The 26,001-nt window shown below is 40.6% G+C and overlaps 1 protein-coding gene and 1 long non-coding RNA gene across 6 annotated transcripts in view; one reads left to right on the forward strand and one right to left on the reverse strand.

The window, feature by feature from the left end:
- Positions 1–26,001, reverse strand: part of BAZ1A (bromodomain adjacent to zinc finger domain 1A) — a 93,853-nt gene that overhangs the window by 15,489 nt on the left and 52,363 nt on the right. Inside the window, exons 6-18 of one of the 4 annotated variants that reach the window (XM_058666334.1) lie at positions 25,181–25,315; positions 23,797–23,886; positions 20,438–20,534; positions 19,773–19,939; positions 15,810–15,905; positions 14,490–14,628; positions 11,707–11,853; positions 8,130–8,225; positions 7,787–8,011; positions 7,082–7,247; positions 6,742–6,855; positions 2,289–2,413; positions 40–636 (exon numbers count right to left, since the gene is read on the reverse strand). In XM_058666334.1, the coding sequence (XP_058522317.1) occupies positions 40–636; positions 2,289–2,413; positions 6,742–6,855; positions 7,082–7,247; positions 7,787–8,011; positions 8,130–8,225; positions 11,707–11,853; positions 14,490–14,628; positions 15,810–15,905; positions 19,773–19,939; positions 20,438–20,534; positions 23,797–23,886; positions 25,181–25,315 (2,194 nt within the window). The remainder of the gene's footprint in view (positions 1–39; positions 637–2,288; positions 2,414–6,741; positions 6,856–7,081; positions 7,248–7,786; positions 8,012–8,129; positions 8,226–11,706; positions 11,854–14,489; positions 14,629–15,809; positions 15,906–19,772; positions 19,940–20,437; positions 20,535–23,796; positions 23,887–25,180; positions 25,316–26,001) is intronic. The other 3 variants (XM_058666335.1, XM_058666336.1, XM_058666337.1) reach the window with 3 other exon arrangements.
- On the forward strand, positions 8,776–25,326 carry LOC131480586 (uncharacterized). 2 transcript variants are annotated; one of them, XR_009245641.1, is made up of 5 exons: positions 8,799–8,878; positions 12,181–12,224; positions 14,170–14,296; positions 23,808–23,899; positions 25,192–25,326. It is a non-coding gene; the product is annotated as an uncharacterized LOC131480586 (long non-coding RNA). The 2 variants fall into 2 exon arrangements; XR_009245640.1 differs by lacking the exon at positions 12,181–12,224 and having other exon boundaries at positions 8,776–8,878.

Here is a 26,001-nt window from a genome sequence, read left to right on the forward strand (position 1 = left end):
CACAGAAGAAGAAACAAATAGTTATCAATGAAAACATACCTGAAAAATGAAATTTCTCTTCAGAAAAATGAGCTAGCTGTGCACATATTCTGCTTTTTTCTTGCAACAACGTTTCTTTTAAGGCACTTTCTCTGTATCCTCTGGAATTAAGGGCTTCAATAAGCTGATCCAGCTGTTCACATGAACTGTAAAAGCACCACCGGTTTGGCTTGTGCACAGGTTTAGACAGCTGCACAGAGTCATCACACAGACCTTGGTCCATGCTGGAGGTAGGCTCAGATATCAAGGATTCTTCGGTTTTGATGGACACCTGAGGATCTTGAGCCTGCATGTTTTTCTGAAAAGTTGAAGGTCTAGGCAGCAGCATGTCTTCAGTAAGACCAGAGTAATCCTCCTCAATAAACAATCCAGGAATGGAAGGGAAAATCCAGTACCGTCGGTACATGCGGTCACGGCCCAAGGGGAAGATATTGGTACATGCTATGGCACTTTGGATTTTTTCTAAGAGCTCCTTCTCTTTTCGTTGGTGTTCTTGCTTTAAAGCTTCTTCCTCATCAATATTAAGGGGCTCTCTTGTTCCACAATTGATATCTTCTTGCCTTCTAAGGTCTTTAAATCCAGTTGGGTATCTTTTCCCTAAAATCACAAGAACATGACTCACTGTTACACATTTTATATTTTCACTAGAAAAATGATACAAAGGTATTCCAGGTCATTACTGTTAGGGACTAAACCCTGGTACACCCCAATTCACATTGCTGCAGAACTGCCAATGTGATGTTATTTGAAAAGTGACTGTAAGGAAATAATTAAGGTCAGATGAAGTCACAGAGTGGAGTCCTAATCTGCCAGAACAGTGTCCTTATAAGAATAGGAGACACAGGGGCTGGGGCTGCTGGGATGACTCAAATGGCTAATCCTCTGCCTCCCTGACAGTGCTAAGATCTTCTACGTCCTGGATGCTCCACTTCCCTTCCAGCTCCCTGCTTGTGACCTGGGACAGCAGTAGAAGACAGCCCAAAGCCTTGGGATCCTGCACCTGCTTGGGAAACCCAGAAGAGGCTCCTGGCTTTTGACTGGCTCAGCTCTGACCATTGCAGTCACCTGGGGAGTGAATCAGTGGATGGAAGATCTTTCTGTCTCTGTCTCTTTCTCTCTGTAAACCTGACTTTCCAATAAAAATACATTAAAAAAAAAAGAAAGACACACTAGAGCTCTTGCTCTCAGCCAAGCAGATCTCACAGACATGAACTCTGTTGCCACCTTGATCTTGGACTTTTAGCCTCCAGAACTATGAGAAAACAGCTTCTTGTTGTTCAAGCCATCATGGTTTGTAGTCCAAGTAGACTAACACACTGTTGAACATCCATATAGCCCTCCTTTTAAGGGAGGGATCAGCAAACTACCTGCACAAGCCAGTAAAATCCTTTAGGCTCTGTGGGTCACAGAATCTATTACAACAACTCAGATGAGAAAGAATGTGTTCAATAAAGCTCCAGTAAAGGACAGTTATTATCATTTTTCTCCAGGTATTTTTTTCCTCAATTATTTAAACATTTTTAGCTTATGAGTTCTAACACAGCAGGGGGCAGGCCAGATATGGTCCACAAGCTACCTTTTACTAACCACCACCTTTTTTTTTTCTAAAATGATTTATTTTATTTTATTTGAAAGGCACAATTACAGAAAGAAGGATAGTTAGAAAAATCTTCCATTTGTTCGTTCACTCCCCTCCCCAAAATTATCACTGACGCTGGAGCTGAGCCAATCCAAAATCAGGAGCCTTTTCTGGGTCTCTCACACTGGTGCAGGATCCCAAAGCTTTGGGCCGTCCTCAACTGCTTTCCCAGGCCACAAGCAGGAGAATTCACCTTTTGTGCCACCACGAATTTCCACCTGGCTCAGTCTTGGCTATCAAGGTCAGCTGAGGAGTAAATCAATGGATGGAAGATCTCTTTTCCTCTCTGTCTCTCCTTCTTTCTGTAACTCTGACTTTCAAAATGAATAATATATGTATATGTATGTATATATATATATATATATATATATATATGACTTAATGTGGAGGCGTGTGTATAGTCATCATGGTTTTATAATGTAATTTCTTCACAACAAGTCCCTATTTTTACAACTCAACTTAGTCATGAGGTGGGCATTACAAATAAAACAAAAAATCATGAACAATGTACACCTAGAATCACAAATGATATGTTTCAGAGTGGCTGAATTAATACAGTGACTTATCAATTAAAGAGATAAATGAGCATGCCCTTAAAAAATTCCATTACCTCTTCTTCCCCTTTTAAGTGCTCCAGGGTCATCTTCATCTTCAGTGACTGTATCTTGGTCCAGTTCCTTTTGCTCAGCTTCTTTGCTCTCAGTGCTAGTATCAAAATCTTCCCTTTCTTCCTCCCTTTTAGTAAAAACAAAGATTACATTTATTAATGAATATAATTCCACTCATGAAATATTTATTGTCTGCCTATGAGGTACCAGGCATTCTAATTAGGAAGTAGCAAACAACATGATGTAGAGTTCCTAGTCTTGCAGAGAAACCAACTACATAACCATTTTAAAATTTAAAAGTACTGAAATAGCTCTTTCTAGTACTAGCAGTGCATTTCAAGGAGAACTAAATCAAGCTGTAGGCATAAGAAAGGCTGAAGGCCTAAAGAAGTGACATTTAACCTGTGAGACCAGGGAGCAGAGGAAAGATTAGGCAGGAAGCGGAGATGCTGACAGAGAAAGAAAGACCTTGTCATTTTGAAAGATAGCAGAAATGCAAAAGTAGTAATCCAACACAGATGAGAGAAAAAAAGACAGGCACGTCATGCTGGGTCTTGTACAGCATTATCCAAAAAGGAATGGGGGAAAAATCTGGAGGGTATGGAGAAGTAGAGTGTGACAGATGAGAAAGCACTATGGTCACTATGTGGATAATTATCCGGCAGAGAAAGCAGGAAGGGCAAACCAGGCCAGAGGCACTTCTCTAATCCTAAAGCTAGGAGTTGATGGTGGTTCAGAACAGAAAGAAATGAGTAGAGAAACTAAGACGAAAGAAGCAAACCTCAGACATATTCAGGCAGGCATAGTGAACACAATATGAATGTTTATTATGTTGTCTAAAGTAAAGATTATATAAGCCTTGAAATATATTCTATCACTGATGTGCTACAGCCAAAGTGGGGTTTTGCAAGCTTGACCATATGCAGGAGCCAGAGATGAGACGAGGCTGTAAGAAACGTGAGGATGTAGCATCTATACCAAACTTATTTCTCTCTAAAAAAATTGTTTTAATTTTTGAATTATGTTTCATAATTTATACACCACAAAAACCATTATTTCAGAATATAATTAGCAACTTTTAGCATATTCACAAGGTTGGCAATCAATTTCAGCAATCCAAAACAAAACTCTTTACCCCATCTGTGCTCAAGTTCCATTTTCTGCTGCTCCTTGCAACCACTCATCTACTTCTTACCTCAATACATTTGTCTGTTCTGACCATTTCCTAAAGAAGGAATCTTCTAATATGTGGCCTTGTGTGGTTAGCTTCTTAGATAAATACTCCCAAATTTATCCACATTGTAGCTGTTATCAGAACTCCATTTCTTTATATTGATGAGTAATATTTTTTTTGTATGATTATACTACCGAAAGGAATACCATTTTACTTATCCACTCATCAACTAAGGGGCATTGGGCTATTACCACCTTTTTTTGTTTTGTTTTTTAAGATTTATTATTTTATTTTTACTGAAAAGTCAGATTTACAGGGAGGAGAGACAGATCTTCCATCTGCTGGTTCACTCCGCAGGTGGCCGCAATGGCCAGAGCTGGGCCAATCTGAAGCCAGAAGCCAGGAGCTTCTTCTGGGTCTCCTACACACGTGCAGGGTCCCAGGCTTTGGGCCATCCTCAACTGCTTTCCCAGGCCACAAGCAGGGAGCTGGAAGGGAAGTGGAGCAGCCAAGATACAAACTGGCACCCATTTGGGATCCAAGGGATCCTGGTACATTCAAGGGGAGGATTTAGCCGCTGGGCTATTGTACTGGGCCTGTTACCACTTTTTGACTGTTCCCAGACCTCCTTGGGAGGCAGCATAGTATTCGAACATACAGCTCAAGTACTTGAGTCCCTGCTACCTATACCACCTGGGAGATTTCCATAGGGTTCCTGGCTCCTGGTTTCTCCCTGGCCCATTCTTGGCTGTGGCAGACATTGGGGTAATGAAAAAGCAGAGGGGTAATCTCTCTCTCGCTTTCAGATAAATCAAATTAAGTAAGCTTAAAACACAAGGAAAAATAGAGTAATGCTGTTGGAGCAGGCATCTGGCCTGGTAGTTGGGACCCAGGTTACGACACAGTTCACACCTCACAAAGGAGGAATAAGTTCCACTTTGTCTCCTGATTCAAGTTTCTTGCTGATGTGGACCCTGCGAGGCAGTGGTGAAGAATCAGGAGGCAGGGTTCTTGCCACTCACAAAGGAAACCTGGATTCAACTCCCAGCTGCAGCTCCCAGTCACTGCAGGCATTTGGGGAATAACTAGTGGATGAGAATGCTCTTAGCTTTTCTGTTTCTCTGTTAGAAATTTTGAAATTGAAAAAAAAAAGTAATGCTATGAACATTTGTGCACACATTTTTGTGTGAATGTACACTCTTTACTCTTTGAAGCACATGGTACTTGAATTTTCATAAAGCTGGGACAGGAGTTTGGCCTAATAGTTAAGTAAGATATCAGTTAAAATGCCCCACAACCCATATTACAACACTCAGGTTCACTGCCTGGCTGTATTTCTGACTCCAGCTTCCCGCAAATGTCAAACCAGAGGTGGCCACTGAATTAAGCTCCCAGCTCCAGTCCTAGCCAGAGACTGCCAAAGATTTAAGGAGTGAATTAGTGGCTGGACTCTTTCCTTGCTTTCAAATACATTTTAAAAAATTCACAGGAGGACCCAATACGATGGCTCAACTGGCTAGATCTTTACCTTGCAAGCACCAGGATCCCATATGGGCACCAGTTCGTGTCCCAGCTGGCACTGGGAGGTGGCAGCTTAAACCATTAAGCTACAAGGCCAGCCTAGAGACAGTGTTCCTTTGAAGCATGGAAGTTCTTAATTTTGATAAAAAATCAAATTATATATATTTTCTTTGGTTGTTGGTGGTTTAGTTAAGCCTGTAACCACTGATTCACTTTCCAAATGGCTGCAATCACCAGGGCTGGGCCAGGCTGAAGCCAGGAGTCTGGAGCTTCTTCCAGGTCCCCCATATGGGTCCAGGGGACAAACCACTAGGGCTACCTTCTGCTGCTTTCCTAGCTGCATTAGCAGGGAGCTGGATCACAAGTGAAATAGCTAGGTCTCTAACCACGGCTTATATGGGATGCTAGCATGGCAATTAGTGACTGCTTGCTACACAGCGCCAGTCCAAATTTTTTTTTTAAAGATTTATTCATTTTATTACAGCCAGATATACACAGAGGAGGAGAGACAGAGAGGAAGATCTTCCGTCCGATGATTCACTCCCCAAGTGAGCCGCAACGGGCCGGTGCTGCGCCGATCCGAAGCTGGGAACCTGGAACCTCTTCCAGGTCTCCCATGCGGGTGCAGTGTCCCAATGCATTGGGCCGTCCTCGACTGCTTTCCCAGGCCACAAGCAGGGAGCTGGATGGGAAGTGGAGCTGCCGGGATTAGAACCAGCGCCCATATGGGATCCCGGGGCGTTCAAGGCGAGGACTTTAGCCGCTAGGCCACGCCGCCGGGCCCCAGTCCAAATTTTTATAAGCAATTGTAACACAAGTTTATATGCAATTTTGGAATACTAAGATTTTTCTAAATCTTCCTTTGTAGATTTTTGTATGAAGAAAACAAAAAGGCTATTATCTGATCTGAATATAGCTTCTCTTCTACATTACGAAAAGGTTTCCATTTGTTTTCATAGCCAATCTTTACACCTCAATGTAACAATTCTTGGGCAAACCCTAGTTTACTTAAGGTAAACTTAAGGGAATGCTGTCACTCCCTATGCTGTAACAACCTTTCCCTCATCACACCCTTGTTCCTGTACAAGGCTCAGAGAACTCTCAGAAATACGGTACATACCCTATGATACTGATGGCAGTGGATGAGGGAGCAATTCATGCAAGAAATATGTTATTGGTTAAAAAACAATTTTATCTGAGAAATTATTGCTTTTAACATGAATTCTGTGAAGCGATAAGTTCCTGATTCCCTTGAATTAGTTTGAAACAGAAACTCTTTGGGAACTGTTAATACATACATGAGGAGTATGCTCACAGCCCTGCTAACGCACTTGTCATGTACCTATAGAAAAGTGCTTCTTTGGTAGCCAGCACTGGAGTTATGAGGTGCTATGGCTTGCCATCTTAACAGAGTATGCATTTCTGACCTGGATACCCTATTTGTGTTCTAGCTCCCTGTTTATGTGTCTGGGAAGGCAGTGGAGGATGACTACAGGACTTAGGCCATCTAGGTGCAGTTCCAGGCTCTCAGCTTCAGCTTGGTCTAGCCCTGGCAGTGGTGGTCACTTGACGAGTGTTGAAGTTCTCTCTCTAGCATCCTGCCTTTCAAATAAAAACAATTTTAAAAACAAAACAAAAAGAGAGACAGAGAAAGGAAGAAATACAACTGCTTTTCTAAATATTTGAAAGCACTTTAAAGTTTAAGGTGTCTGATTTTTAAGACGATTAAAGAAAATCAGACAGTATAATTTGAACCATACCCTATGGATACATCTGCAGTCGAATTTCTTTGCTCATCTTCTTTCAGCTTTTCTTGCTTCTCTTTCATTTTTTGTTCTTGTTCCTTAAGCTTTTCTTCTTTCTTTTTACGGATTCTGAAAGTTAAAATAAACTGTTATAGTTTATACACTGTAAAGACATCTTGTCTTTAATTATCAAATTATGGAAAATGCTCCAAAGCATATTAAAAGACTATAATGTAGTAATCCACTCAAATCTCTTTGTAAAGCCATCAAACATCAGTGTTACATTGTAATACATCGCAAAATATAGATTTAGATGCAAATAACTAAATATCTTACAGGAGCATAACTCTCTTACCTAGCAGCTGCTTCTTCCCTCTCTTTTCGATGCTGTTCGGCTTTTAGCTCCCGGAACTCCTGCTTTGCCTGTCGTAATACATCAACGTAATCCTCAATGAAATCCCTAGTAGAAACTAGGGTCAGTAGCTTCCCACAGAGAGCATGGAGTATCTTCATTTTTTCTCCTATAAAAGATATGTAAATAAATTTTGGATAATTAATGGCAAAACAAAACAAAAAAACCACAAACAAACCTCCGTTTTGTCATTTAATGTAAAAATGCAAAAAAGGGGGAACTGTGTTGTGGCACAACGAGTTAAACCACTAACAATGCCAGCATCTCATATCAGTACTGGTGTGAGTCCCAGGTACTCTGTTTCCAATTCAGCCTCCTGTTAATATTCCTGGGAAGTGCCTGGATGATGGCTCTCAAGCAGTTAGGCCTCTGACACTGCTGTGAGAAACCTGGGTGGTATTCTGGGTTCCTGACTCAGGCCTGAAGCAGCCCCAGCAACAGTGGCCATCTGAGGAGCAAACCAGCAAACAGAAGATCTCTCTGTCTCTGTCACTCCCTGTAACTCCTTCAAACAAACAAATCAGCCAACCTATAACAAGTTTAAAAACTGACTTACTAGGACTTCTCATCAGCCACTTCATTTTCCTAGGCATGAGACACATAGGCAGGCAGAAGTGGGTAGGCTGTAAAACGCGATTTGCAGTTTACCTGGAGTCAAATCATACACGGAAGTACTTGACAGCTTCTTTAGCAGACTGGGATTGCTCAAGCGGAGCTCCATGCAAGCATCATCTGTAGCGTCAAACCCTCCTCGTTTCTGGTATCTGTACTTGGCGTTTGCTGATGTGACATCAGCACCTGAAGCTAGAATGTGCAGTCTGAGGATTTCAGAGAGAGTGCAGCTGTCAAGATCCAAGCTTTTCAAACTGCAACCTATAGTTGTTAAAAATGAAATCGTTATTTAGATTATAAATAAGTATTTACTAATATAAAATGTACCTTTATAAATTGAAAATAACAAGCCAAACAAAAAAATAAAACCCACACATACCCTGGTGTAACTGTGGCCATGCAGCTGCCAAAGATGCAACTGCAGACAGTGCAGATTTTGTGGGGTCTGCATCTTCATCCAAAGCCTCTGTTAAATCTTTAAGGAAATAAATACTTTATTCTAGTGCAAATCAGCTTAAATATCTGGGAATAAGGCCTTTTAAAATGATGAAAGAAACAGCAAACAATATAACATTCAGCAAGCTCGCAAAAATCAACACTAGATAAAAACATTCACATTCTGCCTAGTCTGCACCTACAAATCCTAAAACATGCACTACACACTAACATTTCCCTACAAAGAGAAGACAATTTCCAAAGCAACAACACGCACTTACATGTTTCAAAACATGATGGACATGCATTTAGAATTAGAAATAAATCCCCCTTCACTCCAAACTTCAAAGAACTGGATTCTACCTAAAAATATCCTTTTACACATATTCTAAGATGAAACCATAACAAAGTACAAGTTATAATCATCACAGCAAAAAAGCTAAGAGAACTTAGGCACTGTTGTCCTTACTGATTTATCGTCATTAACATGCCTAATATTTTAATTTGAAAATTTTCTAACCCAAAAATAATAGAGTTCCCTGTATTTTCTAAATATACTGTGACATCATAAATGTGTACACAGCTTCACATTAAGAGTCAGATAATGTGTACCGCAGTCTTAGTTCTGCTGCTGCCTAGTTAAGATACCCTGGAGTCAAATCACTTCATCTGGGCTTCATTTTCCTTAAAAGGGTAAGTCTAGATCAACACTTTCAAATCCTTCAGAAAACAAAATATTTGTTGGAAGCTCAATATAACAGCTCAAAGCTGCCCTTGTTAAAGTGGAGGTGAGAAAAAGAGTTCTCCAGCTTCCCTCCAATGGCCCTCAGGCATCTCTGAACAACCTATAGAGCACTTCGGACTACAGGTTAAAAATCACTAGGCTAATCTCATTCTATGTCTCCTTAACCCTCCATCAGATGATTTCCCTTATTAAAATTTATAACTTGACAAAACTAAAACCAGAGAACCAAAGTACTGTTCTTTACTAAGAGAAAAACTTGGCTCTGGGATAATGTCTGATTTCAATTGCTGCCAATTACATGACATTTAATCCAGAAACAGGACAACACAGTAGTTAACTGACCATATACTTTGCACATATACCAAAGTCATTTCTATGAGGCCTCATCTAGCCCAAATGACAGACAATGTATTTTTCCTTGCCAGGGAAATCCTAGATCTAAAGTTTTCTCAATTATCACTTTTTAACATGAAGCCAAACAAACTTCATAGGCACTCTAAAACTAACAACAGTCTCAGGTACACAAGTGTAAAGTATACTGGCTCTCTTTTATAGCAGCAACTGGCATTGTAACCTACATTATCTGTGGACAACTATAATTCCTAGAACAAAGACCGTAAAGACCTAAAGAAATGATCCACCAATGAAATGGCAGGTTACTTTTAACTGTGTCAAAAAAATGTGTTAAATACTTAAACTATGTGAGGACGTTCTTGTTCCTATGCTTTGAAAGGTTTTTAAATTCAAGATGTCAGACTAATAGAAGAATGAAGTTATTTGGAACAACATTTTTAAAACTGCAAGTCAAAATTTCAGATATTTGATATAAAAAATTAAGAAGTCAAAAATCTCCTTGAAGACAGGTAATAAGCAATACCTGTGGAAAAATGCTGAAGCTTTCTAAAGTGTTGTCTACTTTGAAGCAACACAGTGTATTTATTAAGAGTCAGACTGAGTTTACATCCTATTCCTTTTTAGTTGTCTTTCTTTTAGTTAAGTGTCATTTTCTTGATACGTAAAATGTAGAAGGTAATTACAGCTACCTCACAATAGTATGCAGGTTAAATGAAACAGTTTGTTAGTAACTTTCATCACTTACACTAACTAGCTGCACTTCAGTAAATAACCTCAATGAACCTCAGTTTTGTCATCACCAACCTAAATTCAAACTTTCTCCCTCTGTCCTGTTCCCACCTTGCTTGAAACAGCATGAAACACCTTACTGATAAGACCACGTAAGTAGAATATCTAATCCCATCAGCCGGTTCTGCTGCCTCCAAGATGATTATGGAAAAGATTTTTTGTTAATGGGATGGGAGGAAAAATCACATATTTTATGACTTTTCATGAGGAAAAATCAAGTTGTGTCTGTGGAAACAATTTAGGGACTTTACAGAATCAACATGTAAAATGTAAACAATAATAGGGAAGTGACAGATGGGTGACAAATGCCAAGCTCCTTTTTTTTGTTTGTTTCTCCTTAACACTTAAATAATAAGTATTTCTAAAGGATCATTTATTTAGTTGTCAATTCTTATTCAGAGAGATAGAACTGGTATTTATAGAGACTTTCGTTCAGCAGAGCTATAAAAACTATAGACAAATCATGAGTAGCAAATACAATGATAATATAAACACCAAGAATTTAATATTTTTCTTTTACCCTAGCTGATTTTTCAACTTAATTCCTTTACCATCCCATTTTCTAACTCAGATCTTCCAAAAATCACAGAACTAATCTGCTTTAAATCCTGAATTATATACAGCTTGATACTCTGTCTAAGTTCAGAACTTGGTTAATAATCCTATATTAATACTGTCAATTACTAAGCTTACATATGGCTAGAACAACAAATACTTTTAACTGGGTTGCTTATTGAGATGACAATAGGGTTCATATTTCTAAAATGGTCTTGCTACCGGGCCCATTATATCAGCACAAGCTTGAAAATATATTGTGTATGAGAGTTCAGGCCATTAAAATCAAAAGGCAACCAATATTAGGTACATGTATATCAATACTGTGTTGCCTCAAAAGCCAGGGCACAGCAGAAAATGGCTCAGACTAAATAATCACATCAAAACTATCTCAGTGGAGGAATGTTCAATCTTTTTGTACCAACATAATGCTATCAAGACATTTTCCCCAAATAATTTCTTATTTTGACTTATTACATTATACTGAAGCATTGTTGAATCAAGTTTCTGGTCCTAAATTTCACTTGTGGCTAAGTTAACAGAGTGTTACTCAGAAACACAATTCAATCTCCTAATATAAAAATGGATATGTCCTATAGTTTTTCCTAGATTAATATATATTACATAGTGACTGTGGAACATAGAATTTAAACAACAAAATTTCTAGTTCACAATAAGTAGTGAAATAAAAAGATTTTAGGTGTTCTAAAATCTGTCAGATCAGAAATGAAATCAACAGTATCACCTCTGCTTTAAAATATTTACAATAAATTACTTCACCAGATGGGACACAAAAGTCAGGACAGAATAGCAGAATATTGTGGGATTACTGCTATTGGTCCATGAAATCGATAATGTTCCTACATCAAAGGGAACATCTGAAGGAATAAACGCAAGACAGGCTAGGGAAAAAACGTCTCAAAGGCCATTAGAAGCAGGTTACATTACAATTTTTAATAAAGGAAATTATAATAATCTTGTTAGCTCAACGACACACAGCCTGAACATATATTCTCTAACTGTACAAGCCAGTTAATCTTAAAATGATGAGTTTATCAGCAATAATGTTAATTCTGACCTTTGGTGTCAGCATCAGCTATTTGCTCTTTGGCTACTTCCTCTTCTTCTTCAGCTATTGCCTGGAAGATTGCAGTCAGGAAGAAAAAAAGCAATTCACATAGTGGGCCTTCACTGTCATTTCCTACAAGAGCTTCCTCTAACACTTCTGTGAACAAAATGTTTAAAATAGATTTAAAGTTCTGCTCATATCATGAAAAAATCAAACCCATTAGAAAATAAACATTTAACATTATAGCCTGTGTAACTATTTTCATGGAAGAAACAAGTATTATCAAAGGCAACATATAAAATATCTAATGATCATAAAATACAGTAAGATGATAAAGCAGTTACTGCATCCAAGGATGCCAAAACAACCTCAACAGATCAATGAAATATTTTCTCTGTGTAAGTATGAGGTATGAATTTAAAATTTACATTTTTATTCTAATTTGAATAATGCAAATATGTATACGTTATCTCACATTTCTAGGACAACATGGGATATTACTGCTTACACAATAGCACCTGCAAGAGGTTATTATCATCACTAGTTTTAATTCTCACTCTGTGACCAAGTGATAAATAAATGTTTCTTATTTAGCTCTTATATCAGCACTGTTCAGATTTTCTGTTCTGCAAGGCACTACAACTCAACTCCCTAGCTCAAAAGGACAAAGGGTTTCTGAGAGGGTATACATGGATCATAAGAACACAAATTTTCAAGAAAAATTTACTTTATTTTTATTTGAAAAGCAGTTACACAGAGAGAGTGCGACCTTCCATTTGTTGGTTCATTCTCCAGATGGCTGCAGTGGCTGGAGCTGAGCCAATATGAAGCCAGGAACCAGGAACTCTTTTCCAGTCTTTCACATGAGTGCAGGCACTCAAGGACTTGAGCCATCCTACAAAGCCTTTCTAGGCTGTAAGCAGGGAGCTGGACTGGACACCTGAGCCATTGTCCATAAATGATACCAGCATGACAGGTGTAGACAGCCTGCTACAGCCACAGTACTAGCCCCCAATCAATTAATTTATTCAATTAAAAAAATTTTATTAGGGCCTGGTGCAACAGTGTAGTGGTTAATGTCCTCACCTTGCATCCGCCAGGATCTCATATGGGCGCCGGTACTAATCCTGGCGGCCCCTTCACTTCCCATCCAGCTCCCTGCTTGTGGCCTGGGAAGGCGGTCGAGGACGGCCCAAAGCCTTGGGACTCTGCACCCACATGTGAGACCCAGAAGAAGCTCCTGGCTCCTGGCTTCGGATTGGCTAGGCTCCAGCGGTTGCGGCTGTTTGGGGAGTGAATCATCAGATGGAAGATCTTCCTCTCTGTCCCTCCTCCTCTCTGTATATCTACCTTACAATAAAAATAAATAAATCTAAAAATAATTTTTTTTTAATTGGAAAGGCAGAAAGGAAGAAATACACAGAAAGGAAGATCTTTCATCTGCTGATTCACTCCCCAAGTGGCCGCAACAGCTGGCGCTGAGCTGATCTGAAGCCAGGAGCTCCTCCAGGAAATCCATGAGGGTGCAGGATCCCAAGGCTTTGGGTCGTCCTTGACAGCTTTCTCCAGTCCACAAGCAGGGAGCTGGATGGGAAGCAGGGTCACCAGGACAGAAACTAGCACCTACGTGGGATTCTGGCGCATGTAAGGCGAGGACTTCAGCCACTAGGCTACCATGCTGGGCCCAACAACTAATTTTTAAAAAACATACTGTAATACCGGAAAGACAAGTGTATAAACAGAAAACTAAAATACAAGATAAAAGTACTATCTATATAAGATTTAGGAGAGGGAGTGATTAACTGTAGAGTTGTGATGCATTGGAGATGCTTACTGAAGAAATACTTGAGGTAGGTTGTAAAGCATTCAGTATTGGAGCACAGGTTTAAGTCCCAGCTACTCTGCTTCAGATGCCACATCGTACCGATACACCAGGAAAGACAGTGGAAGGTCACCCCAGTCTTTGCGTTTTGTGCCCTATGTGTGAGATCCAGGTGGAGTCTAGGCCAGACCAAGCTTGTGGCCATTGATACCATGCTACCAAACTGAACTTGAAATCTGCTTGCTGAGCTGGAGCAGGGTTTTGAGGAGTAGAAAGACAGGCCTGTGCTTCTAAAACAGAGACCTGATGATTGTTCAGCAACCATGATGGGAATGTGTGGAAAGAGGGACAAGTTGATTCTGGCTTTGGCCTGGAGTTATTTGGGGAGTGAATCAGCAGACGGTAGAACTCTTTCTCTTCCCTAACTGCCTTTCAAACAAATACATCCAGAAATCATTTTAAAAAGAAACTTTTCCTATTTAATACCTAAAAATACAAAGTTTGATACAAATCCCTCATTAAATTCTATAGACATTTTAAAGTACATTGCCAAAACAAAAATCAGTCAGGCAATGACTCGTTTGCAAACCCTCACATACCATACTTTGTACCGAACCGATGATTAATTTCTCCATTCTCTCAAATCCCAGGTAATCTATGATGGCCCTGACCAATGGGATGCAGCAAAAACAAAGCAGGGCCAGCATCAGGTCTGGCTGTTTCTGCTTTCTGCCACATGATGTGTGCCTTAAAAAGCCATCCTGAGCAGTTGACCACGTAAGCCTTTAGACCGCAATCTCCAGCTGGTGTGTGACGCTTAACTACATGAATCACTCAAATGAACTAGACAGCTAACTAAGTCCAATGACACTACTGCACTTTAAAACCTTTTCAAAAACAACAAGAAAAGCAATTTTAAGGTGAACTACAATACAACAATACATAAACCAGAACAAACCAAAATACTTGCCTAGGGTTACTCCCTCAGGAAATTCATCCTGAAGATCAAAAAGTTCTCCAAAAGCATTAAGGAACTCCAAAACCATCAGAGCATCACCAAAAATTTCAGGAGGTAGTCTAGTTTTCACCGGAGTTGGTTCTGGAAGTTCCTGCAAAATTAGGCAAACTATATAATTATTCAAATCAAGTACAGAAAAATTTCAAAAGGTAAATACAACACTCTATTTACCTAGTAAGAATTATCTCATGGAAACTAATGGATCTTGCCTTGGATGTTTATAATACTTCTGGAATTTTATGACTTATTTCAGTTTCACCAAAGGGACCATGAGATAGGTATTAGCTGTTTTTGCCATAAACCTATTTTGTCAGACACTAGAATAGGTCTTTATTTGGTGGGAGGGGCAGCTGCGGGGCAGAGAAAGCAGAAGCAGAGAGAGAGTGCATGAGGGGAAGAGAGAGAGAGAGAGAGATAGGGAATAAAGCAGGTAGAAAGCAGAGAGAGGGAATAAAGCAGAACAAAGGGAAGGCAACTTTCTGGCATAGAGGTGGGTCTGGGAGTGTGGGACCACGAGACTGGCAGATGCAGCTGTAAGCATCTGCCAGGGGTAAGTGCCAGGGGGTTGGTGAATAGAGCCCTCAGGTAGTGTCATGAAGTACAGCAGACTGGTGGATCTAGAGGGTGTAAAGCTTACACAAGAGGGCCTTAAGGAGGTCGAGACCTAGTAGAAGCAGGTATTTAAGGTGGTGCTGGCCTAAAATGGCAGGGTCTCATTAGTCTTCGAGGCTACTGTTCGAGTCACTCCTTACAACAGGGACATTTTTCTTCCTCAAACTTAGAATGTAACTTTAGGTTGAAGTGTGTGAAAGGATCTCTAAACCTAGGCCTTGAAATCAAATTAACTGTAACTATCACCCTCAATGTAATACCTCCTTATGACATAGAACATAATGAATATATCACTATCAATTTAGAAATGGCATCTAATGAGATGAATGGGCTTGGTTTGTATACCTCAGTCATGTCTTGGATCAGGCAGAATCCCCAACAAGCAATCAAGCAAAATGTGTGCTTGGCTATAGAGTTTATTAGATTATCAAGGATCATACAACTGAAAAACTGCTACCTGCAGAAAAACAATCATTATCAAGCCTTGATATAAAACACTAACAATGTGCTAGCTTGGAATCTGAAGTATGAACATATGCTTAATTTGCTTTTTCCTCTCAGTTAAATGTAAAAAGGTTGCGATCAAACAGGAGATTTCATCAGCACGGCCACTTTGGGAAATAAATGTGTGTGCACAAGCATGCAACATGCTTACTGTACCTTAAGATCATCACATTCCATGTCTTCCCTAGGTTTACTCCACTGTTTCAAGTATTCCATATATTTTCGCTTTTCTTCACGTAATTTCTCTCTTTCCTGTTTAAACAACAACAACAAAAAACAGTTAGTGAAGCTTCGTGGAAGTTATGTGTAAGACAGTATCAGCATCACCTGAGAACCTGTTAGAAATGCTCAGAGCTAGGCCTCACCTCACACCTACCACTCCAGGAACTCTTGTTAAAATCCAGCAGCTCATTTCACTAAAGCATTTTAAACCACTAACCACATTAATGTCACAAACCACTATGTTATCAACATTGCCTCTAGCAGCTCTACCCCTAAAATGAAACCTTCCCTTACAGCCAGAGATACATTTGTTATTTTCAAGATTCATTTGCATTGGGTAAAAGCGTGTAGATACCAAGCGGGAACAGTCAGTTAAAACACCATGAGACATACTGGTTACACAAAACCATGTCAATTCCATAATGTTACAAATTGCTGTTAATGTTATATTGGGACTCTTAATTGACTGGGATGATATTCTACCAGCTCTAACTTTGGACCAGAAATGGTCTCCCCAAGAAACTGTTCAACCCACCTGGACAATAAGTAGCTGGACTCTATGTTTGGTATATGTTTGCAAGGAAAGAATCTTGATTGAATTTGAACTGTAATACTGCACCAAGGTGGAGGAATCCACCAGGGGGGAGGGGGGGGGATTCCCAGAGCCTATGAAACTGTCACATAATGCATAATAATTAATAAAAAAAATCTAAAACAAAACAAAACAAAACAAAAAACACCATGAGAATACAGCCGAGGGACTTCTCTTTCTTGTAATCCAGGCTATTTCTCAGGCTCCCTGGGCCTTTGTTTTGTTTTGTTTTGTTTTGTTTTCTAAGTTAGAAGGAGAGACAGAGAGCGTTTTCATTTGCTGGTTTACTTTCCCAATGGCTGGGCTGGGCCATTACATAATGAACACAACAAATGCCCCTGGGAAGCAGATGACAGCCCAAGTACTGGAATGGCAGAGGCCATTCACATGGAAAATCTGGGTGGAGTTCTGCCTCCTGATTCAGGGTGGCTATCTCTGCCTGATGAAGGCATCTAGGGAGTGAACCAATGGATACAGAAGCTTTCAAACAAATAAAATACTTAAATCTTAAAAAATAAAACAAAACAAAACAAAATCTACACACATGACAAACACTTCACTAGTATGTGCACAGAAGTGTTAAAATGCCCTTATCATTTGACCAATTACACTACTGGCACAAATTTATCCAGGGACAATGTCCAAGAAAAAAAGTACTATATTCAGGTATTAGAACACAGCAGAATTTATCAGCAAAAATTATAAATCATTTATAGCTATCTGAAAATAATAGACACTGTTATCAGTACATTTAGACTATGTTAAATGCTAAGAAAATGTTAGTTTAAAAAGTATGTAAAATTATATTTAGTGGATGATATTATTTAAAGCCTGGAATAAAGACTGGAAATGCTAATTCTGTTTGTAAGAATTACCATTACGCAACACGTAATCTTTTAAATATTATTTTTATTGGAAAGTCAGATTTACAGAGAGGAAGCGATACAATGATCCTGTTTGCTGGTTCATTCCCCAAGTGGATGTGATGGCTAGAGCTGAGCCGATCCAAACCTAGAAGCTAGGAGCTTCTGGGTCTCCCACGTGGGTGCAGGGTCCTCAGACTTTGGGTGGTTCTCTTCTGCTTTCCCAGGCCACAAGCAGGGAGCTGGATGGGAAGTGGAGCAGCTGGGATATGAACCAGTGCCTGTATGGGATTCTGGCACATACAAGGTAAGGAACTAGGCTACTGCACCAGGTCCTACATGTGGCTTTTTATTCTCTTCATTCTCTGGTTGTGAACTTGAATTAGACCCAACACTACCACCTCAATGGCCTTTTAAAATTAAAGAAGATATAGTTGTGTAATTTAAATTATACAGTGTGGGTCCGGCAGTGTGGCCTACCAGCTAAATTCCTCACCTTGAACACCCCAGGATCCCATATGGGCGCCGGTTCTAATCCCGGCAGCTCCACTTCCCATTCAGCTCCCTGCTCATGGCCTGGGAAAGCAGTCAAGGACGGCCCGAGGACTTGGGACCCTGCACCCGTGTGGGAGACCCAGAAGGAAGTTCCTGGTTCCCGGCTTCGGATCAGCGCAGCACCGGCCGTTGCGGTCACTTGGGGAGTGAATCATCGGACAGAAGATCTTCCTCTCGGTCTCTCCTCTCTGTATATCTGACTTTGTAATAAAAATAAATAAATCTGGGCCCAGCGGTGTGGCCTAGCGGCTAAAGTCCTTGCTTTGAACACCCCGGGATCCCATATGGGCGCTGGTTCTAGTCCCGGCAGCTCCACTTCCCATCCAGCTCCCTGCTTGTGGCCTGGGAAAGCAGTCGAGGACGGCCCAATGCATTTGGACACTGCACCCATGTGGGAGACCTGGAAGAGGTTCCTGGTTCCCGGCATCAGATCGGCGCGCATCAGCCCGTTGCGGCTTACTTGGGGAGTGAATCATCGGACGGAAGATCTTCCTCTCTGTCTCTCCTCCTGTCTCTGTGTATCTGACTTTGTAATAAAAATAAATCTTTAAAAGAAAAAAAAAAGAACGAAAAAAAAAATAAATCTTTAAAAAAAAATTACACAGTGTGTAACAAGAACTTCAAAGACTACCTGTGAATATCCCAAGTTGTTTACTGAGAACTCTAAGGAATTGGATCTACCACTGAAGACTACAGAAAAGATGTACTTAGTTGACTATTGTTGGCAATATAATTTGTTGTACTGCTTATGTGTTTTATCTTTTAAAGTTTTACATATCTTCTTCCCAAAATCACAAGAGCATTTTACTTTTTTAAAGAAAGATGTATTTGGGCCCAGTGTGGTAGCCTAGTGGTTAAAGTCTTTGTCTTGCATGCACTAGAATCCCATGTGGGCACTGATTGATGTCCCAGCAGCCCCACTTCACATCCAGCTCTCTGCTTGTGGTCTGGGAAAGCAGTCGAGGACTGCCCAGAGCCTTGGGAATCTGCATCCATGTGGGAGACCCAAAAGAATCTCCTGGCTCCTGGCTATGGATTGGTTCAGCTTCAGCCACTATAGCCACTTGTGGAGTGAATCAGGTGATGGAAGATCTTCTTTGTCTATCTAACCTTCTAATAAAAATAAATAAATCTTACCAAAAAAAAGACTTATTTTTTATTAGAAAGGCAGATTAACAGAGGAGAGACAAAGAACCTCCATGCTGTGCTTCATTCCCCAAGTGGCCACAATAGCCGCAGCTGAGATGATCCCAAGTCGGGAGCCATCCTCTACTGCCTTACCCGCACACAAGTAGAAAGCTGGATTGAAAGTGGAGAGGCTAGACATGAACTGGTACCCACAGAGAACACTGGTACTTGTTGGTGGAAGATTAGCTTATCGAGCCACTCTGCTGGCCACCAGAAGAGCAGTTGAAAAGAGGTTTGGGCTGGGGTGTAGTGCAGAAGCTTAACTCCAATGTTATTTGGGTGTGGGTTTGAGTTTCAGCTGCTCCACTTCCTATTCAGCTCCTGCTAAAGTGCCCAGGAAAGCAGGGAGTGTTGGGCCCGTGTCATGCACATGGGAGAGCTTGCTCATATTCCACACTCCTGGCTCAGCCCTGGACATTGTGGCCATTTAGAGAATGAATCAGTAGATTAAAGAACTCTCTCTGTGTCTCTCCTAACTCAATTTTTTTTATTAAAAAAGGTTAAATTTAAGTAAGGTATAAAGGAATATATAGACATAATATTCTTAACTCAGTTTTTTTTAAAACAATACTGTTTAGTGTTCCATGCACATTAAAAAAAGTGAATAAAAGTGGCAAAAGCACTTGAAATTTCACCACGTAAAATATGTAACAAAATATTTCTATGTAGCGACTATGGGTAATATATTCAAGTGAGTACCTTTTCTCTTTCTACTTTAAGCCTCTCTTTTTCTTCTTTTTTCTTTAGTCTCTCTTCTTCAACAATTTTCTTCAATTCTTCTCTCTTTTTCTCTTTATCTTCCTTTTCTTTTTTCTTGGCTTGTAGGGCATCAGCTTTTTCCCTTTTTAATTTGGCCCTTTCAAAAGCTGTGGAGAAGGTCAAACTTAGAACCATATACAGTTAAAAAAACAAAACAAAACACATTGGGCATTTTCTGCTATAATAAGAATTCTTAAAATTGGCTAAGGTTAAATTAGTCTAATAGTACAGCACGAAATTCCTGAAAGGACCTAGCAGGTGATTAAAACAGGAAAGCAAATTGACAGTGTTTAGAACAAACTACACAACTGGGACAAACACTCTGCCGCGTAAGCTCAGATACATAAGCTTGTGGTCTGAGAACTAGCACTGGGTCGTTACCTTGTTGAAAAGAGAAACTCAGCCTTGTCAGGCCTACTGACAATCTCGAACAAGATCCTTCAAGTGATTTCAAACAAGTATTGGAAGTTATGTGAGGGAAAAAAAAAATACTTACAAATAAAAAGTAAACCGGAAATAACATCATTTAGAAAAAGTCACCACTACAGCACCAAAAAAATTCTTTCTTATCCCAAAACAGTTTTTGGAAAGAGGTTAAAACTTACCCAGTGACTTCATTTCTTCTTGTCTCAGAAGCTTGTCTCTTTCCTTAGTAGCTTTGTTTCTAAAACCTACAATATTCTGCTGATTAACACAATCCTCCTAAAAAAACAAAAAGCCAAGAAACCAAAGTGGTAGATAATAAATTACATAAACTGATGATCTATACAGTAAGTCTAAAAACCACAAAACAGGAAAGGCCCTTACCAATGATATATTCTTCATATTGAAACTACTTTCAACTATCATTTCATTTGACAGGCAGGAGAGAGAGAGAACCATCCATTTGCTACATTTGCTGATTTATTCCCCAAATACATACTAGGAACCAAAATGTGAGCCATCACTTGCTGCTTCCCCACATACCTATTAGTTGAAGAAACAGAGTAGCCAGGTCTTAAACCTTGGCACTCTGATATGGGAAGCAGCATTCTAACCAGGGACTCCACCACTATCCCACACGCTTTTCACTAAAATGAGTTTTAATCTTAAACTAAAACTGAACTTTGATTGAAAGTGGAGCAACCAGGACATGAACCAGCACCCATATATGATGCTGGCATCACAGAGAAAAAAAATCAGCCTGTTGAGCCACAGCACTGAGCCTTAGAACAACTAATTGTATAGTTCTATGAATTAGTACAAGAACATCCTAGTAAAAGTAAAATGGATAGACATAAAAAAGTGCACTGGAAAAAAAAGTCTTCTTGTTTGCTTTATAAAGCAGACAACAGAGACACCAAATATTAAACAGGCAGACAAATACATATCAGAAACATTTTTTAAGGTAGGTATTGTAGTGGGCTAAGCCACTTGTGACACAGCCTAGAAGGGAATGCTGGTTTGAGTCCCAGTGACTCTGCCCCTGATGTGTCTGACAATACAGAAAATGGCAGCTCCAGTACTAGAGTCCCTGCCACCTATGAAGGAGATCCAGGTGGAGTTCTGGATTCTGGTTCAGCTTGGCCCAAACCCTGCAGTTGTAGCCATTTGGTGTAATAAAGCAGAGAATGGAAGGTCCTCTACCTCCCTGTCACTCTGCCGTCAAATAAATAACCTCCAAAATTCTTATTTATTTTTTTCAAATTTTTAAAAGATTTATTTATTTTTATTACAAAGTCAGATATACAGAGAGGAGGAGAGACAGAGAGGAAGATCTTCTGTCTGATGATTCACTCCCCAAGTGACCGCAACGGGCTGGTGCGCGCCAATCCAATGCCGGGAACCAGGAACCTCTTCTGGGTCTCCCACACGGGTGCAGGGTCCCAAGGCTTTGGGCCGTCCTCGACTGCTTTCCCAGGCCACAGGCAGGGAGCTGGATGGGAAGCGGGGCTGCCGGGATTAGAACCGGCGCCCATATGGGATCCCAGTGTGTGCAAGGTGAATACTTTAGCAGGCTACTGCACAGGGCCCACAATATTAATTTCATCCCATATCACAACAGCATGACAAATTTGAAATCAGACTCAAATCCCAGCCTTTTTTTAAAAAGATTTATTATTTTTTTTATTACAAAGTCAGATATAGAGAGAGGAGGAGAGACAGAGAGGAAGATCTTCCGTCCAATGATTCACTCCCCAAGTGACCGCAACGGCCGGAGCTGTGCTGACCCAAAGCCAGAAGCCAGGAACTTCCTTCTGGGTCTCCCAAACAGGGGGAGAATCCCAAAGCATTGGGCTGTCCTCGACTGCTTTCCCAGGCCACAAGCAGGGAGCTGGATGAGAAGTGGAGCTGCCGGGACTAGAACCGGCGCCTAGATGGGATCCCGGCACATTCAAGGTGAGGACTTTAGCCACTAGGCCACGCCACCAGGCCCTCAAATCCCAGCCTTTATAGTACTTCAAGGAAGTAATCTTTGTGTCTACCTACAGTTTGGGATACTTGCGTCTCACAGCAGACTGTCTAGGTTTGGATTCTAACACTATCCCTCATTCAAGCCTCCTGCTAATGCCATGGCAGGCAGCGGGTGATAGTTCAGACAGCTGGGTCCCTGCCACCACATGGGTTGAATTCTGGTCTCCTAGCTTTAGGTCGGACTCCAAAGACTTGAAGAGGTGAACCAGTCTGTTTCTGTGGCTTACAAACAATAAGAGGCAATTTATCAAGACTTCTGAAATTCTAAACTACACAGAATGCTTTTTCTTACACAAAGAAAGGCACTATTATTCAATGGGCTTCTTGCCATCTTTGAAAAATTCAGATTACAAAGCCAGTGCCTATGATTTTAAGTCTTTTTATATGCTACATAACTATGGTCAACAACAACAACAACAACAAAAAAGACTTTGGGCCAGGTATTGGCATAGTGGTTAAGACGCTGTTTGAGGGTCAGCACCACAGCTCAACAAGCTAATCCTCCATTTTCATGCACCACATTCCACATGGGCGCTGGTTCATGACCCAGTTGCTCCGCTTCCCACCCAGATCCCTGTTTATGGTCTGCTTATGGCCCGGGAAAGCAGCACAGAGGGTGGCCCAAGTCCTTGGGATTCCTTACCCGTGTGGGAGACCTGGAAGAGGCTCCTGGCTTCAGACTGGCTCAGCCACAGCCATTGCGGCCATTTCGGGAGTGAATCAGCAAATGGAAGATCTTCCCCTCACTGTCTCTTTGTCTCTGTAAATCTGCCTATGAAAATAAACAAACCTTGGGCCCAGCAGCGTGGCCTAGTGGCTAAAGTCCTCGCCTTGAACACCCCAGGATCCCATCTGGGCGCCGGTTCTAATCCCAGCAGCTCCACTTCCCATCCAGCTCCCTGCTTGTGGCCTGGGAAAGCAGTTGAGGACGGCCCAAAGATTTGGGAACCTGCACCCGCGTGGGAGAACCCGGAAGAGGTTCCTGGTTCCCGGCACTGGATTGGCGCACACTGGCCCGTTGCGGCTCACTTGGGGAGTGAAACATCGGATGGAAGATCTCCCTCCCTGTCTCTCCTCCTCTCTGTATATCCGGCTTTCCAATAATAAAATCTTAAAAAAAAAAAAAAGAAAAAGAAAAAGAAAATACACAAACCTTAAAAAAAAAGTACTTATAAGAATGACAGAAGAGCTCAGTAAAAGGAAGGAAGGGACAACAGAACATTCCCCATCTCAAGTTTGTCCCGTTCTCTTACAGCACAGTCAAGTCTTGTAGCCAACAACTAAGTAAAATTAAGAAAGGAATTAAAGATTGAGTACATTATACTAACTATGCTGCAAACTGAATGTAGAAGTTCGGGAATGTGATTTGTAAATCAGCAACCTATAGCCAGCAGAAGGAAACAAAATAATATACTGAATAAGAGTAGGGGGAAATGGAAAAGACAGAAAAAACGCAATTAAAGAATTAAAATTATACAAGAAAAATTTCCTTTGCCTCAGGCAACTTTACCTTGCCATCAGTTTGCTCAATTCCAGAAAGTTTCCAAGTGTCCTTGCTCCCTGAACTGGAAAATCGCAATGACCCAAGGGAAGAAAGTTGCTGATAGTTAAAGGTGCGAAAAATTAGAAAATGGGCAAAGAATTGGTTGAAGCAAATTACACATTATTATGAAGCAAACATTTTAGTACCATTTGCTTGTACAGGGTTTGGTAGTGAGCCCCAAGGATAACTATGCTTCCTACTTCATTTCCCCATTACATCCCTTTACATACTCACAGCTCAGCTATGCTACAGTATACTGCTTACAGATAAAATACCAGTCTCCCAACCCTTGTTTATGTTCCTTCTTCTGACTGAAATACATTTCTGTGTCGTCATTAGAAATCTTCTATTTTGTCTAGAGCATTACAGCTCTCTTCAAGTCTTACATACTCTCTCCACTCAGGAGTTACTGTTCTTTATACTTCGATGTGTTGATTCCCTGCATTTCATCCTTAACCTGCTTTACAGGTCCATAAGCGCTCATCTGCTTACTTCTTTTAGATAAAAAAATCCCTGTGGTATGACAACCATGTTTAATTCACACTGACACTAATTTTTTTTTTCTTTCAAGATTTATTTACTCTATTTGAAAGGCAGATTTACAGAGAGAAGGTGACAAGTCTTCCATCTGCTGATTCATTTCCCAAATAGCCGCAATGGCCTGAGCTGAGCTGAAGCTGGGAAACAGGAGCTTCTTCCTGATCTGCTACATGGGTGCAGGGGTCCAAGGCCTGGAGCCATTCTCCACTACTTTTCCAGGCCATAAACAGAAAATTGGTTAGGAAGTAGAGCAGCCAGGATACGAAATAGCGCCCATAGAGGATGCTGGCAACACAAGAGAAAGCTGGCCCCTCACTTGACCTTTATTTTTATTGGGAAGTCAGATATACTGAGAGGAGCAGAGACAGAGAGGAACATCTTCCATCCATTGACTCACTCCCCAAGTGGCCGCAACAGTGTGGGGCCAAGCTGATCTGAAGCTAGAAGCCTCCTCCAGGTCTCCCACATGGGTGCGGGGTCCCAAGGCTGTCCCCGACTGCCTCTAGGCCACAAGCAGGGAGCTGGATGGGAAGCTGGGCTGCTAGGATTAGAATTGGTGCCCATATGGGATCCTGACGCATACAAGGCGAGGACCCTAGCTGCTAGGCTACTGTGCCAGGCCCTCACCTGACACTTCCAAAAGTTCCACTACTGACCATTTACCGTCACAGAGCACACGCACACACACTCTCTCTCTTAAGTAATAGGATTCTTCTCACAGGTTGTAGGGGGTAAAGATAATTAAACATTGTTCTTGATTCTAAACACTGATTAACATTTAAAATGTTATTTTTACTTCTTCTCTACTTACCTGACTAACAGACAATCTTTTGGGAGGCCTTCCTCTTCTCCTGTTGGCTGGACTGAAGATAAACGTGGACAGATCATCAGGAAATAAATAAGAAAGATCTCGTTCTGTAATTTTATATGTCAAAACAGATGATACCTTAATAACAATAAAAAAAGATTCAGGTTACAATAATACATTAGTAGACCATATACAGATACACCACTATACATCAAATGACCACTACTAACGCTATTAAAGACCAGGTAAAAAAAAATCAGAATTTCATGCATAATTATATAGTAAAATATGTTTCAGTTGGTTTACTTAATCCTTTTCTAAACTATGAGTATAATTAATCTTATCAGGAAGAAAATCAAAACTCAAAAAATATACAATCATTAAAATTGAAATGTCAATGAGGTGGTCACAGAAGGTGGCTAGGAACTCGCATTTACTTTTAACATATTGGTTACTCATTACTATGTCAATTAACTCCATAACGATGTAAATTTTTGCTGATGGTATGTTGGAGCTTTTAATTGACTGGGATGATACTCTACTGGCTCTGTCTTCAGACCAGAAAGGGTATACCTAAGAAACCGTTGAACTTGACTGGACAATAAGATGCTGGACTCTATGTTTGGTATACGCTTGCAATGGGGGAATCTCAATTGAACTTGAGCTGTGGTTATGCAACAAGGTGGAGGAATCCACCATAGTGGGAGGGTTTGGGGAGGGGTGGGGAGAAACCAAGTACCTATGAAACTGTGTCACATAATACAATGTAATTAATGAATCAAAAATAATAAATAATTAAAAATAAGTAGTGGAAGTGCTACTAC

This window comes from Ochotona princeps, chromosome 6, assembly GCF_030435755.1.
Source record: "Ochotona princeps isolate mOchPri1 chromosome 6, mOchPri1.hap1, whole genome shotgun sequence".
Taxonomy (NCBI): Eukaryota; Metazoa; Chordata; class Mammalia; order Lagomorpha; family Ochotonidae; genus Ochotona; species Ochotona princeps.